This window comes from Mixophyes fleayi, chromosome 10, assembly GCF_038048845.1.
Source record: "Mixophyes fleayi isolate aMixFle1 chromosome 10, aMixFle1.hap1, whole genome shotgun sequence".
NCBI classification, from domain to species: domain Eukaryota; kingdom Metazoa; phylum Chordata; class Amphibia; order Anura; family Limnodynastidae; genus Mixophyes; species Mixophyes fleayi.
Window position 1 is genome coordinate 3,795,907 of NC_134411.1, and position 16,711 is coordinate 3,812,617.

A 16,711-nucleotide genomic window follows, 5' to 3' on the forward strand; every position below is an offset into this window, starting at 1 on the left:
AAGACCCTCGTTCATGGACTATATCCTTTACTTCTATCAATAATTTGCAGATAACTGGTTTTTAGTTAAATTGCAGGAATATGGCCAGTAGGGGGAGTTAAAGGCGATAGAAAACACTATATGAAAGGTTACTATGCAGATGCAATTTATTGGGCATCCTTTTTATGAAAGCAGTTGTGCTGGGTATGGATGGCAGACATGGTGGCAGCAGTGTCCTGCTCTCCTATCACTCACACACACACATGGCATACCAGGTGGTGACACTGGGGCAATAGATAGCTTCTTGGTCCCAGCAGGTATCTGCGGAGAGGCAAAGGATATTTCTGGCTTCTTTGTCTCTTTCGGTTTCTCTGCGTTATTGGGCTGCTGTGGATACAGGAGAAGTAAACTTTAGCCAATGACAATGCAGACTAAGGATAAAATGTGTGTTACCTCTGGAATGTATATGAGAGAAATGCAGTGTTTCCCTGCAGTAAGGCTGGACACTCTGCCCCCCTCCCCCCCCAAGCTTATCTACAATCCTCAGCATTAGATGGCAGAAAATGATGTAGCTCAGAACAGCCTGAGCAATGTGTGAAATGGGTACAGTTTTTGTGTAACATTGTGATACTTGCTGGTGTAGTGTGTAGAACACAATCAGATTTGCATATGGCATTTTGTAAGAAGGTGTGTAAGTAGAATTATGATCAGAAATAACTAATGTTAGGAGTTGTACTTAGATTTAACCCATTTGTCATATGATTATGTCGGTCTTGTGTAAATCTCGGCGTGCTATACCTCACTGTCTCCAATTAGAGCCACGAGTTTCTTTGCCCTCTCATCCAGACTGACATGTTGGATGGGGTTAATCAGAGCTCTGATGTACTCTGGGGAGGATGAAGTTAGTGGTCATCATTACAGGGCACAAGAAATAACCAACAATGATACAATGTCAGCAATCAGATGAGACACAAATGTAGCGCGGGCTGATAGTAACGAGTTGGAAGTGATAGTATGATAAAGATGAAAGGACACGTATTGTTTATACAACAGTCAGAAAGAGGAGAAGATAGAGTAAGAAAATAAGGTAAGAGCTATAATCACTCACCTTGGTGGTCATCGGGAATATAATCATTTGCTTCAGTGTACACAAGTAGAGCCGGGAGACATACAGGCTGATTAATCTCATTCCTGAGACAGATGTAGTGATAACCTGATAGGAGATATCAAGATATATATTGTGAAAAACAAAGAAAGTCTGATCATTATTATCTAACGTGTTATCTCCATTGCTCCCAAAACACCAGCTAAAAACATCAATCATTTTTAAATCCTCACCTTGTAGACCTTGCACACTTTCCATTGGTATAAGTCTCCTAATTGCAACTCTTTAAACACTCTCTGAAAATCCAGATTTATACTACTCCCACCTCCTTAATCTCCACTCTGAGCCATACTCACTCCTCTTGTTTCAGATGTGCCCCTCTTCCAATTAGACTGTAAGATCTCTAATGAGCAGGGTCCTCCATGCCCTTTGTTTTCATGTCTGCGTTTATTTTGTTTACCTTGTATGTCCCTGTTTTATGTATGTCCTGTTTTACCAACTGTCTGTCACGTCGGAACACTGTGGCGCCTTACAAACATATACTAATAACACAACCCTCTTGACGTAGTTCTTTGAACCTAAGTGCGGCTTTAGAACTATTCCTTCACATATAAATAGGAGAAATCACTATAAATGTATTCCTAGTGAGGGCGCAGTGTGTCTTGTGTATGTTATTGTAAAAGCAGAAAATGTACCAAGGTACTGACATTTCTGATGTGGAGCTTGTTTGTGTGATTCTGTGACAAAGGATATGACATGTTAATTGACAACCACATTCTTTTGTTGAAAGTACTGAGCAATAAACCACAGGGAGACATCCGGTAAAGCAAGGCTAGTAGATTAAAGAACAATGTTAAACCACACCTGTATAAGCATATGTAGCTATCCTGACAAAATACTGTAAATTGTATTTAAATCCCAATTTTGGAGACCCCATTGTTCTCAGTCCCCAGACCTACACTCTGATTTTACATTTTAATGGTTGGCATCACTGTGCTAAAACCCTTCCTGTTTGCTACAGGGGAGGTCGTCCTCATGATAATCAGGGGAGAAATGAACTATATATGAGCAGAAAGTCCATTGGCCCAGTCTGATTGGTTGGCTCAGATTGACACCCTGCTCATATCACCAGCTAGGATTGGTCTAGTATTTCTAGTTGTTATTTGAATTTATGGCAGGGGCAGAAATTGCGTCTGGCGCTCTATAGAAAGCACATATTGTTCTATCTATCTATCTTGTGTGCATCATCATTACCTTTTAGTGGTAGTGGTATGTGACAGCTGTTTAACAAGCTATTAATGAGCAACAAACGCTACTCTTCTTAAAGAGGATCCTGTTTTATTCCTGCAAGACGCCTAATCCTGTGGAATTCATATGACCGACAGATAAGAGCTAACACTACAATTCATCACCCAGCTGTCCGGTGTCTAACCTGATGTCCTGAGTCATCCCTCTGCTTGCTACCCTGCGGTTCTGATCCAAAGCGTTCAGGAGGAACCAGTCCCAGTCACCAGCAGTAAGCAGTTCAAGGCGTTGGTAAAGGAGCCTGGAACTACTTACTGCTGGGTAGTGTCATACCACTAATACAGTATGCCCAGGGGTGGAACTACTGTACTAGCAGGGGTGCAGCTGCAACATGGCCTCACAAGTGTGTGAGTGGTAGGATTTTTTTTTCAATCAAAAAAGGTTATTGAGTTTTTCCAACTCTGTACAATAATATTACTGAGGAAAAAAAAAACCACAGGTGTCCTGTACAAACAAGGAATAGAGTACCTGCATAGCTGCAAATTTGCAGAAATAACAACCCAAACAAACTGTGTAAACAAAAGAAAATATATACAATAAAATAAAGAATGCAAACATTTGAGAACTACAAGAAAAAAGACACATGAAGAGGGGCTGGGTGCCTGCCCATTACATATCATGACAAGCAATCCAATTCAAGCAACTGCTCTTGGACAAAGGTAGATATTCTTCACCATTACCAAATTTATTAAAAAATTTTAACATTTATCCACCAAATTCCATCTCACATACTTGAATCTTTCAGGTCCAAGAGTATGATTACCAGGCTAACCCAAATACAGTTGGCCGCTCAGACGCCACCCCCTTCCTATCAATAAGGACTTCGCCCAACATGAACGCGGTAGATCGTAGTTGTCTAATAAGTTTGTGCATTTTGCCAGCCAGATTGAGACTGAAGAGGCACACTCTAGGACTAATGGTGGCACACCCATTCACAATTGTAATATGCATAACTTCACCCCAAAATCAAGACCCCACGGGACAGTCCCAGAGAAGATGCCAGAAGGTACCCTGCTAACTCTAACATTTTGGACAGGCTAGTGCTTGTCTCCCACTAAACTTAGAGAGCTGTAGATGAGTCAAATAGGCCCTATGCAAGATGAAAACTCTGCCTAAATTTCACAGATGCAATGACCTTATATGCACTCTTAAGTATCTTATCCCAGTCTTTGTCACTAGCCCAAATCAGTTTCCCAAGTGATTTTCATTCCCAAGTGGCCATTAACACACAGCCCCTCTAAAAGAATGTTATAAATGGACGAGATATGGAGTCTAGGGCCAAGTGTCATCAACATTAATCTTAGAGGGTTATCAAGGAGCTAGGGAACAGTCCATGAAACTGTGAATCAAGAGCATGCCTGACTTGTAAATATCTGTAAAAATATCCTCTGAGAACACCATAAAGCACTCTCATACAAGACTGTAGGCTCCATATTTACACCAAGCGACTGCCCAATCCAAATGTGCCAACTCACCCAAGTGAGTATTGAACCAAAGGGCAGTGCCCAGGTCATACCCAGACTGAGCACTGAGTTTGACCGAAAGAGGTCACACTTTAACTGCCTGGGACACCAAAGTAGGATCCTGAACAGTTCGCCTTCCAGCCAGAAGAACTTGTACCCGGGAGTGCATGGATCTCATTAATCAGATAACCATGAAGGTCAGTACAATCCAGAGACATCAACCACAATTTTATATAGGCCAACTATAAAGCATAATAATACAACCGAAGATTCGGGAGAGCAAGTCCTCCTGTTCTAGATCTACATAAGGTGGTAAACCTAATGTGAGCCCACTTGTCCGCCCACACAAGGGACAAAATGTAAACTTCTATAGATAGATTGTGGTATATAAACTGGTGCCTGCTGCAGGACATATATAAACTTTGGCTGCAGGATCATTTTGACGAGACTGACTCAACTCGTAACTGCAAGTGGCAATTGTCCAAGCATCCATCCTAGAGTGGTAGGGACTTAGAATGTAAGCTCCAATGATAATGCTAATGTAATCATTGGATGATAATCCAATTATTACATATTCTCTGAACAATAATAATCACAATAAAAGCAGTCACAGACTGATCAATACAGGTGGCTTTAGTTAGCTGGAGAAGCTGTGGAATTATCTGCTTCATTAAGACAAGGACTCTTAAAAAAAAATTCTTTAGGGCCCACAGATGTCTAGTTATGCCCCAAGCTCCACACTCTGCCCCCAGTCTCACAAGATTGTATGCTGTGGCTTCCAACTGTCCAGTAAGTGACCTCCTATCACTTTTTCTTTAATTTTTTTTTTAATTCTTTATTTAAAAAGGAAACAGCATGTAAAGTACAAACAGGATGGTAAGCAGTAAAAAGCTAAATAACAATATATAACTATACAATACGTTTCCTCTGATTTTTATATTTTTATGTGGTATATCAATGGGAGGTGGGTGGGGTGAGAAGGGTTAGGGGAGAAGGGGAGATGAAGAAATGGGGGTGGGGGGGGGAGTAGGAAAGGTACTAACAGTATCACAAAATATTTCTTCTTAGAATACTACATATAACATCTGGGGGCCCGAGAAAATTCTTACCCATGGTGCACTGCACCCAGCCCGGGGGATCCGAAGGCGGCCCAAAGATTATGTTCCAATTACGGAAGGATGAGCTGAGGTGGATAGACAGCTACGGCTTGCTTGTAAATACCACAGGGTCCCATACATTGTCGAATTTATGTGATCATCATCATCACCATTTATTTATATAGCGCCACTTATTTCGCAGCGCTGTACAGAGAACTCATTCACATCAGTCCCTGCTCCATTGGAGCTTACAGTCTAAATTCCCTAACATACACACAGACACAGACACAGACTAGGGTCAATTTATTTATTAGCAGCCAATTAACCTACTAGTATGTTTTTGGAGTGTGGGAGGAAACTGGAGCACCCGGAGGAAACCCACGCAAACACGGGGAGAACATACAATCTCCTCACAGATAAGGCCATGGTCGGGAATTGAACTCATGACCCCAATGCTGTAAGGCAGAAGTGCTAACCACTGCGCCACCGTGCTGCCCTAGTATGTAATACACTCCATGCTTGCGACATTCAATTCCATAGTTTCTGCATAGACGAAGGGTTAGGGTCTTTCCAATGCTTGGCTATTAGAGATTTAGCGGCCCCCAGTATATGAGAGATAAGCTTGTTTGAAGGGGCGCTCTCATCAGGTATGAGGCGAGAGAGAAAGAATGACCAGGGGTCCTTATCAACCTGTTGTTCTGACATTGAATTCATAAGCACAAGAACCATGCTCCAGAAAGGAACTATATGGGGGCAGATCCACCAGATATGTATCATCGTATCCCTCTGGCCACATTCATGCCAACAGCTCAGCCTGGCTGTGGGATACATTCTGGACAGCTTGTCTGGGGTGTAATACCACCGATAGTACCTCTTATAACTTTTAAGATGTGGCCACATCTGCTGCTGAGGAAGCAGCCTGCACCATGTTGTTAACAGGGCAGCCATTATATGAGCCACTACAATAGCAGTCATGGACTGACAGTCATGGACCAGTACTTCCTGCTAGCCTCGTACTTCTTCCGCAGTGACCTGCATAACATTGTGGCTGGAAGGATAGCGTGGGGAAAAAGAGGAGCTAATGACAGGGATAGGTCCACGGCTGCTGTTGTTGTAGTAACCTAGAGGGAGCAGCAGGACTGTTATACAATCACACTGTGCTTTCTTCTGATTATTATATCTTATGGGCCCTATAACAAAACATCCAGGTCCTAGGCTGCTCACTGAAAAAGATGACACCTACTAAAATTACGTTCAGCTATGACCCACCCTCCCTCCTGCCTCACCTGGTCGTATTGCAGACACTGGAAGAATTCTGTGACCAACAAATTTTCCACCTTCTTCAAATACAGCAATGCGAAGAGATGCAAGAGTGGGGAGCACCACCTAGAGGAAAAACGTGTTGAGAACATTACTAGAGAGCAGGATCTAAAGGCAAAATGAAGTATAGACTGTTAGGAAGAGAGAGTTAGAGGGGAAGTTATATAGAAAAGCAGAGAAAAAGTGAGAAGAGAATAAGTACAAAAAAAAGAAAAGAAAAAAAGACAAAAAATGTCCACACCTTATGGAATATAAATGGCTCCTCATCCCACACAGGGTTAAAGGAGTTTCCCTGGGAAGTCTTTGTCCGAAACTTCCTCTTGGTGTCAACAGGCAAACCAAACATATCAACCTCTACATATATTCCAACACGTTTATCAGACAGGAACTGCCCTGAGATAATCTGGAAACCGTAAAATAACATGAAGAAACAATCAATTTGGGAAAAGACTATAATTGTAAAGTTGACATTTGCTCCTTCCCACTTTTACTATTATCGGTTACTCTCTTACCTTGATTTTCACTGTATTTGCCACAATCCCATCAACTAAGTTTTCTGTAAAAGGATCAAAAGGTTTGTCTGTCCGGCGCATGAATTCTGGCTTTAGGAGGTAACCGCTGCGTCGGTTATACTCAAATATACCCATATTTAACTGCATCGCAAGGTCTAAGGGACACAAGCAGGACATTTACACATGGAATAACTGTTAGTGACATGTTTAACAACTCACAATCGAAGATCTACAATAACAAATAGGACAAGTGGTTTCTCCAAATTAAGAGCATTTTTTTTATGTACATGTGAGTGGCAACATGCTTTCAATGTAGTGCACCTGCTTCATCATCATCATTTATTTCTGCAGCTCTGTACAGAGAGCACTCATATCAGTCCCTATCCCAATAGAGCTTACAGTCTGAATTCCCTAACACACACACACACACACACGGCAATTTGATAGCATCGAGCTAACCTACCAGTATGTTTTCGAAGTGTGGGAGGAAACCAGAGCACCCAGAGGATATCCACGCAAACACAGGGAGAACATACAGACTCCACATAGATAAGGTCATGTTCGGGAATCGAACTCATGACCCCAGTGCTGTGAAGCAGAAGTGCTAACCACTAAGCCACCTTGCTGCCCATACTTCCCACTTATCCCCCTCATTCTAGAACAATGTTTCTTGTTCCCAACTCCCAGATATCGCTAATGGTCAGGGTTGTCTCTAGATCGAGGCAATTGTGGCAGTTGTTTTAGTCCCCAAAATGTTGTTTTCCTTGAAACAATAAATTCTACAAAGGATTTCTTTAATTACACACAGGTGAGTTAATTTAATTGGCCTGGTCAGTAATTATCCCATCTGTTTCTACAGAGAGACATCCTGAAAACATGACGAGTTGGTAGTTCTTGAGGACTGGGTTTGAGTCCTGTACAGCATCCCTCTGGAGCAGCCTGATCATCCTCCTGCCCTTTCCACACTGTATCCAACCAGGATGCTTTTGACTTTTGGCTTATAGTGTACTTTGCATAACCAAAGAATAATAATTTGCATCTCTGTTAAATGTAATTATTTTTTGCTAAATATTGTTGTTATTACTATCCTTTATATATTGCCAACATATTACACAGCACCTTACAGAGAATGTTGAATTAGTTCCTGCCCAGTGGAGCTTACAGCCTAAATTCTGTAAAATACACACACACATACATACATATATACATACATACATACATACATACATACACACAGATATATACATACATACACACAGCTACATACATACATACATACACAATTTTATCATAACTACAGGTATGTTTTTGGACGGTGGGAGGAAACCCACGTGAACATGCATAGAACATACAAACTACACACAGATAGTGCTCAGGTCATAGTAGATCTCATGGTCCCAGCACTGTGAGGCCGCAATTCTAATCACTGTGCCACCAAGAACTTTTATGCATCATTCAAAATAAATAATAATTGTTGTAATAGACTTCTGCTCCTACATTCCTGACACAGAGCTTTTTGAAGGCTTACTGCGCTCTACTTTAAGGGTCTTTATCCCCTTCATGATCAGAGGTAACTTATACGTTTGTGATGTGACCGTTATAATATCATCATCACTTATTTTTTATTGTCTGTGTTGCCTGGCAGATATGCTTTTTTTTTTGCAAAATGGGTTTCTCCATATTTATTGCCGCTGAGGCACGAACACTGCACAAGACTCAGCCTCCTGCGCCCAGCCTTCATGGAAACAATTTCATGGGTCAGCAGATCTGTAATAACCAAGCAGCTCTCCTGACTCCATGATACCCGGCAAGGTTCTACAAGTGAGCGCACATTATTATTACTCTAATCTATTAGCTTCCGAGTGGTGTACTGTATCACCATGTAAATAAACAGAAATAAAAACCTAATTATGAAAAAGAGAGAAGAGGGGAGCAACCAAAAAGAGCGGAGAGCTGGTACCAGAGTGTAGGAATGTAACTACACTACAGCAAAATAGTAATATTTCAGAATATTAAACAATCCATTTAGCTCCTGTTCATATATAAAGCACAGTCTTTAGTTTTCTATTTGCCCCAGATTTTCACCTAGAGGTGAAATCCAAGTCTTGGAGATTGTAGTCAGCTCTGAGTTTTGAAGGATAAAAGTTTTACAGGTTTAATATAAATGGCAAAAGAAAAATGAACTTTAGCATATTTTTTTATAAATCAGTTCATGAGGCTAAAGCTGGAAAAAAATGGGGCTTAGACAAGAGATAAAGTTGTATGAATAAAACGGCGCGCCCAAGCCCTCCGTAAGTCTAAACAGTTTATCAACATTGTGCTGTATATAGGAGAGAGGAATGTGTGGAATTATACAAATTTACAGATGTCCAAGGTGTTATTATACAATCAGAGATTGGTGACCTATGGTTACATACACACTGGCATCACAATTCTACCTTTAATTCTTATCTGTGCATGTAAACAGGTAAAAATAATTGTACCAAACGAGATCGTACATATGTGTTTTTTCAGTGTGCTTTTCCCAATGGTTCTTGTTCCATTTCAGTCAGTTTAACATTTACATTCATCTGAATGGGAGGGCATTCAAAACGTAATGAGCATACACCCCAACATTTGGATAGGCAGCAGTGGGACAATGGGTGTGGCCACTGTAAAATAGGGGAGTGGAGTGCTAAGCTGTCCTCTACTCCCCTCCCATAGGCAAACCGAGGGGGATTTCCTAGTGCCTGGAAACCCCCCTCCCAGCCTGGGGCACTGTATAATTGAGGTGGCTGGATGCTGACCCCGCTTCATATGGCTCTGCTTGAAAAGGGAGAGCTGCATGCACCTAACAGTAGTGCACTCAGCATTGCTCATGTATATTATGGTAATAGGAAGAGTTGGAGAGCAGCCAAGCACTGTCTAAAATTATAGCCACGCCCCCATGCACGCTTGTCACGCCCACTGGCGGCTTGGTGTGGAAACCCCCCTCTACAAATCGTGCGTTTGCTCCTGCCTCCCTCCCCTCCAAACCCCTTAATTACCGCGCACAGGGCCAGTTCCCCACCGCTCAGCCATGCATGAGCAGCAAGGAACAGAATACCGCCCAACTTTCCCACCGACCGGGAGGCCAGACAGAGCTCTCAAATCGGGATGGTTGAGAAGTATGATATGAAGTGCACTTAAAATCCATTTACATATGTGTTTCTACATGTTTCACCACAGATGCATATTTATTAAATCGCATATTAAACGTGTACATAAGCGCAATGTGGTTTATATGTGTTTTTAATTAGCATTTTAACAAAAATAATACACTGCCAATGCCAGTGTGTATGCAGATCTCTGGCTGGCAGAGAGAGCTATGGGAGTTGTAATTCAACAATTATATTACATAAGCCTGATATAAGGGTAGACTATGTCCGAATTGTGTAAATATCTAATGCCAATAAGATCCACAACAGATATATCTATATACCTATCACACAGTAAACTCCAAGTGCTGGGATCCTGCTAAATAAAGAGAGTGCTGGGAGTCACACAGGAGGGCCACCTACCAAAGTTCAATTATTGGGAAGAGAGGGGACTTAGTAAAATTCATATTTATAGTGGAAAACCCTTTCACTATTTTTATTTTCAGATCTGTTTTTGTTTGTTTATTCCACACGTGGGCAGTCATCGCTTCTGGGCTATCATGAACATTTCTACCACATAAGCAGCAAGTCTGTCTGTCTGTCTTGGACAAATACCCTGGTACTTGGAACGACTTCACACGTCTCACCACCATTTTTAGAAACTTAAATATTGTTCTGTAAAAGAAAAATGTAACGAAGACCCCATCCCCCGCCTTTCCTCCATCTCAGTGGTCCTTTATTTAGGCAGATGTCATGTGGTAAGCAGGAGGACGGTTCTATCTATTGATCTATATCCTTATCTTATCCACACACAGGCCTATCACACCGCTCGGCCAAAGGACTCAGGAAATGATTAGTATCAAACATATGGGTAGCCAACCTAGATAAGATCTGGCCCTTTGGCACTCGGGTGAGCAGAGAGATCACTTGCAGCATCACCATGGCCTGTTTGCTCAGTCAGAAGAGAATTAATCAGAAGTCAGATTTGTTATGGGATCAAACACACTGCATACTTCCCAACATTTGGGAATCCGGCATCGGGATAGGGGGCACTACCCGGCGAGCGTGTTTAGCGCCAGGCTGCGCCGTACCGAACCTCCCCTCTAAACACCTCCATTACTGTGCGCACCAACCGTTCACCGCTGCTCGGTCATGCAGAGCAGCAGTGAATGAGACATACCTCACAAATTTCCCACCTGCGGGACAAAGATGTACCTATTGGGATGGCGGGACTGTTGCACCTAAAATCGGGATGGTTGGAAAGTATGACACTGAGATATCAACACAAATGGCCAATTTCAATGTGTCTGGCCAACTTTATAAAGCAGGTCATTTAATTTTGCAAATCAACCTAAAAAATATTACCAAACTCTATCCGAGGCAGCTAGTACTCATTTTATTAAATAACATGTATTTGCTATAATGTGGATTCAGGACTTACCCAGTGTTTGGAAGTTCAATGCCACCATCTGACATCCTGCATTCCAGAAAACCTGAGGCATGTAATTAGAGGAATCCACCCTCGTTCCTTTGGGGTAAATACGACTCAGCTGCTTCTTGTTATATCTGAGAGCAGGGGGAAGTCAGGGAAAAAAGTGGGCAGAAAAGAGTAGAGGGAACGGGGTTTATGTAATAAAAGTGTCATGGGAGAGACAGAAGGGGGCAAACAGCAGAGTGACATGGCATGGAGGGGTGGGAGGAATTATTAAGGGATAAAACAGAAAGATAGAAAGCAAGAGAGATACTAGGGCAATACAGAGACAAAAACAAAGGGAGTCAAGAAAGACGCAGTGGAGCACAAATGGCAAAGCAGAGGCAAGAAGACAGGAGAATTCACACGGAAAGTAAGAAAAAGAAGATTGAGAGCCACATACTGGATGAAAAGAGGGAGAGAGAGGGAGAGAAGGAGCAGAAATAAAGATAGTTAAAAGTGACTGATTAGCGAGAAAACACACAGCTGAAGAATTGCTCTAAAAGAGACAATATAGGATGAAAGTGTACCTGCTGTCTACTCCATATTGGAGGAAGCCATTTTGTGAGCTGAACCAGTATTAATGAAAGTACAAACCTATCAATTCAATAGGAATCACTTTCTGCTCTTTATAGTACCTCAAAGATGTCACAGGTTCCGAGTGAATGGATAGGCATACTCAGGACCATTGCTACAACCCACAAAATGGCTGCCTCCAATGTGTGTAGAAATACTGTTAGATGTGAAGGTGAGGATACTCCACAAACTCCATGGGAGATTTAGTCAGCTGCTCCAGTGCTTTAGTCTCAACAAATGAAGACATTTCATAATATTTATTTCTCTCTGAGAGAGAATGAAGGGGAGAGTAAGGAAGCCAGGAAGAAGAATGCATATAAAGGGAGAGGACGGGTAGAATGGGGCAAAGGACAAGACACAGAGGTTATTAGAAGGATAAGAGTGCAATAGAAAAATAGTAATTGAGAAAGAAACACAGAAAATTATACATATAAGACATCTGTTTTCCTTGCAATGTGGATAAAATAACTAATGCCATTACCATTCCCTCTTTTTTTTTTTTTTTTAAGTAAATCATTTTTAAATTAATATTAGTTAATTCACTACATGAAAACTTTGACTCATGCACTCTCCCACACTAATCATTTAGCACCTTCATACCACTTTCACTTATTTAAAGACATATGACACCGTTTTTATAATATCTTTATTGAAAAAATATTTTCTCTATGGGATGTTTTTTTTTTTGTACCGTTTGTAACCGTTTCCAGAGGGACCCCTCCAGCCAGAAAAAAAATAAAATAAATTGGGCTTATCCACATGAACAGACCGCTCTCGCTGCATTCCAAGCGGAAAGCACTGCGGGCATACTGCTAGATAAATGCAGCCAGGAAGGGATCTGTTCATCCCGCTGTCATACTCACTATGCTGTCCATGTGGGCTGCAAGTAACTACAAGGAAAAGGTGAGGCACCATTTTCTTGTAGTCACCTATGTGCAGAGTATTTTATTGCGGTCTGTCTGTGAGCCGGATGAAAGTAGTTTCTCTGTGAGATGGGAGCAGGAACTGGTTTAATGTACTGTCACATGACCCCATCAGCACTGTAGTTACCAGCTAGGTAAAGAGAAACAGAAAAGTTGGTGAAGGGCAGTGAGGGGGCCATAGACAGAGAAATTTCCTTTAACATTATGACATGAATGTTGTTGTGTAAGGGATTTAAGAGGTTGCTGAGGGTGTTAGACTTGATGGCATTAGGGTCAGATTTCATGGGAGTGGCCCTTATGTTACTTTTGCCTCCGGGAACAGATATTATAAAGTCACCTTACAGTCTGTGAAATGGTATTCAGGGGTTTGTGACCCAAACTGCAGCATAGCCACCTAACTATTAGTAAGATCTAGGGACCACAGGAATGTCATTTTACTGGAGACAAAAATAAGAGTGAAATAGTAATATTTCACGACATTCTAAAACTGCAGTACTAAGTCCTAATGGAGTCACTGAATAAAGTTTGTTTGTTGAAAATATAGCACAAACATATTTTTACATAATAACATGCACTTTTGCACCCGTTAATAGTCCATGAAGACTTGAAGCAGAAACGTAAGTGGTGTACTGTATCATCCCACCTCTCCATCAGAATGGGGATTTACCAGCAGGGCTGCCCAGAAAATCACAGGCCCCTGTGCAGCCCCTGTGTAGTCCCCACCCCAAAACGCAGCCTAGGAGGGGCGTGACCAGATGGATCTATATTTTTGGTCCACACAGTCGCTTTCCCCAGTCCATAATATGGCTCAGAGGAGACCCTGACTGGACTGGGGAGCCCCCCCATCAGCCCCGGGATACCGGCCAAGAAAGCAAAATTAATGAATGAATGGGCCAGAGAAATTTTTTTTAATATTTTTGCAATTCATGGTTTTGCTTTTTGCTGAATATATTTTATCCCCTTCAACACCCATTATCAGAGCTCCTTATCAGTAGCACTATCCCACTTGTGTCATCACTACTCACTGTTGGCTAGGTCGAATGACTTGAACTTAACAGGTTCCACGTAATTAACAAGATTGGACATCTCTTCTGTGGCACTAACTTCACTGCTGGCAGTGCCCTGAAAGACAGAGGGCAGAAATGTGCAGATCTGTAGCAGAAGGCGCTGGGCTGTGTTTAGGTGGCTGGACTTACCTCATCAGACTTTTTAGGATCAGAAGGCTCTTCATCCTCCTCCTCCTCACTATAAGCGTCACGGTCTAAACAGCAAAGAGAGGAGAGAGAGGTACACAAGGGGTAAGTCAAGTACAGCCTATACAGTAGTCCCACCGTGTGTTACGAACCGCGGCTCCCCGACAGGCCGCCGCGGCTCGCTTCCGGTCTTCTCAGACGCCCCGGCCATCTCCATGACGACCGGGGTGTCACTTCCGCCTCGGACGTCCCGGTTGCCTAGGCAACAACCGGGACGCTGTAATCCAAAGGCCGCAGCGCCCGGCCAGCGGGCTGACACCCGGCCACAGATCAGCAAGGAAAGGTAGGGTTGTTATAGTTATCTATAGACTCTTATGGGAGTCTTATATATTTACTGTATTGGTACTGGCTTGGTTTTTGTCAGCATTGTGTCAGTGCAGAGTCATACAGTGGGAGGGGTTTCTGTTATCATGATTCCTATTGGCCCTTCTTGCTATTTAAGGCAGTGAGGACTAAGCCTCTTTGCCAGTTATAGCTTCCTGTTTAGCTAGGCTCCTGTTCCTGTTTCCCTGCTCCTGTGCTTTTTCTATTATTGGATTTCTCGTGTATGACCCCTGGCTTGTTTTTGGACTTTGTCGTATTGCCTGTGACCCCTGACTTCGGCTCGTTTTCTGATATCCCTGTCTGCTGCCGGCCCTGGACCTTTTGCCTGGATCTCACATCGCTGTGTTCTACTACGCTGCCTCAGGGTTCTCCCCAGTCAGTGCACACTACACGACCCTCCGTTCGTCTGCAGCCAAGTCTGTCCCCACCACTAGGGGCTCCAGCGAACACCAGACATCGGAGCAGATTCCGGGTTCTGTCGTGCTGACTGAAGGAGTTCCTAACACTGTGATAGTACTGCAGTATTAAACTTACCAATAGACTTCCGTGGCTCTGTACACTTTGGAATCCTCTCCTCTATCTTTTCATCCCCATTGGAAAGTGTCAGTGAGACGTCAGCTGAGTCAGAGATCAGTGTTCCTACAAACAGGACATGTCATTGTGACAATGCAACTATGTGTGTGTAATATATATATATATATATATATATATATATATATATATATAATATATTTAGCATTTTATATTTAATATTATTTAATTTTAGATTCATATCTTATCGTTTAGAATTTAAAAAAAGTTTGGTATTATGCCTGTAAATAGCCTTTAAAAGTGCTTGTAGCCTACAGAGGGTGGAGGCAGACATTTAGTGAGCTAAACCAATATATTTAAGAATGCAATCTATAAACCCAGGCTACTGGCTGTCTGCTATGTTCTATTAAGTGAATGAGTGTAACAGCCACAACTAGGACGGAAGATAATAGAGACTAACCAAGCAGATGATGTCACCAGCTTGAAACAAGTAGCTAACACTCTGCTCGGAGAACACCTGAATTGTTATCAGCTGGGGAATAGTACTGACAAAACATGAGATGGAGTTCTCTTTAAAAGAGATGCTATCATGAAAACATGGCTTTAATTATTTTTTGCTTTTAAATATAGGGCATCGTCTGTGAATAATGTGATCAATGTTGCAACAATAACATTTCCAGTTGATGTTTACATCTCTGCTTATTCATTTCTTGGAATAATTGTGTGTATGAATGTCTTGCTTCATGATATCTCTTGTTTCATTCACTCACGTAGTTTGGCTCTAGGCTATAGAATATACAATCCGCTAATGAGCTTGCAGCACAGTGAGGGAGAGAACAACTACTACAAAGAAACATACCTACTGCAGGGGACTCGCTCACACTGGAAGAGTCACTGTAGGTGTTGGATGGCTGCTCGCTGACTCTTCTTTTCACGCTGCCCTTCCCCCCTCCCCTGTGCCTCTTCTTATTCTTCACCAGGATCCTCCCCATGAGTTCCTGGGGGCTTGGGAGAGCCACTCCCGGTTGAAGCTGGGAACCAAAAGAGTGACATTTTAAATGAACAATGAGGAGATGGAAGAGAAAGCTACATAAGTACAGAAGTCATCATCATCATTTATTTATATAGCGCCACTGATTCCGCAGCGCTGTACAGAGAACTCATTCACATCAGTCCCTGCCCCCATTGGAGCTTACAGACTAAATTCCCTAACATACACACACAGACAGAGAGGGAGAGACATGTTTTTGGAGTGTGGGAGGAAACCGGAGCACCCGGAGAAAACCCACGCAAACACGGGGAGAACATACAAACTCCACACAGATAAGGCCATGGTCTTGTCCAATGTGGATGCCCACATTGGACAAGAGTCACCTATTTAGCAGTTGGGCAAGTAGGTGTGACTGTAAGATGAATGCATATACAGGGCCTCGTTTAAGAAGAGAAAAGTGGTTGAGAAGTAGTGCAAAACTCCCTTTGGCAATGCTGTGCGCCTCAATTTATGCCAAGTGTGCCTGGACTTTGGCCAAGGTGAATAGGTTTACCGAGCAAGATGGCAGCATTTGAGCAGGAGCTTAGGCCTGAACCAGCAAAAAGAAGGAGTTGAGCAAGATGAGAGCCTTTGTCTTTGGTGCCAAAAATATAGCGCTATCATATACTCTATGATATTGCAGTGTGTGTGGGATAACATTAAAAAGGAGGGGTTAGAGCATGGGAATAGATGATGTCATTAGAGG

The 16,711-nt window shown here is 42.4% G+C and overlaps 1 protein-coding gene across 1 annotated transcript in view; it reads right to left on the reverse strand.

Moving 5' to 3' along the window:
• Nucleotides 1-16,711, reverse strand: part of PLCB3 (phospholipase C beta 3) — a 79,841-nt gene that overhangs the window by 10,993 nt on the left and 52,137 nt on the right. The window contains exons 14-25 of the mRNA XM_075187662.1: nt 15,835-16,006; nt 14,979-15,083; nt 14,064-14,128; nt 13,893-13,989; nt 12,127-12,211; nt 11,339-11,463; nt 6,782-6,936; nt 6,511-6,672; nt 6,236-6,335; nt 1,088-1,192; nt 778-866; nt 252-366 (exon numbers count right to left, since the gene is read on the reverse strand). Of these exons, the coding sequence (XP_075043763.1) occupies nt 252-366; nt 778-866; nt 1,088-1,192; nt 6,236-6,335; nt 6,511-6,672; nt 6,782-6,936; nt 11,339-11,463; nt 12,127-12,211; nt 13,893-13,989; nt 14,064-14,128; nt 14,979-15,083; nt 15,835-16,006 (1,375 nt within the window). The remainder of the gene's footprint in view (nt 1-251; nt 367-777; nt 867-1,087; nt 1,193-6,235; nt 6,336-6,510; nt 6,673-6,781; nt 6,937-11,338; nt 11,464-12,126; nt 12,212-13,892; nt 13,990-14,063; nt 14,129-14,978; nt 15,084-15,834; nt 16,007-16,711) is intronic.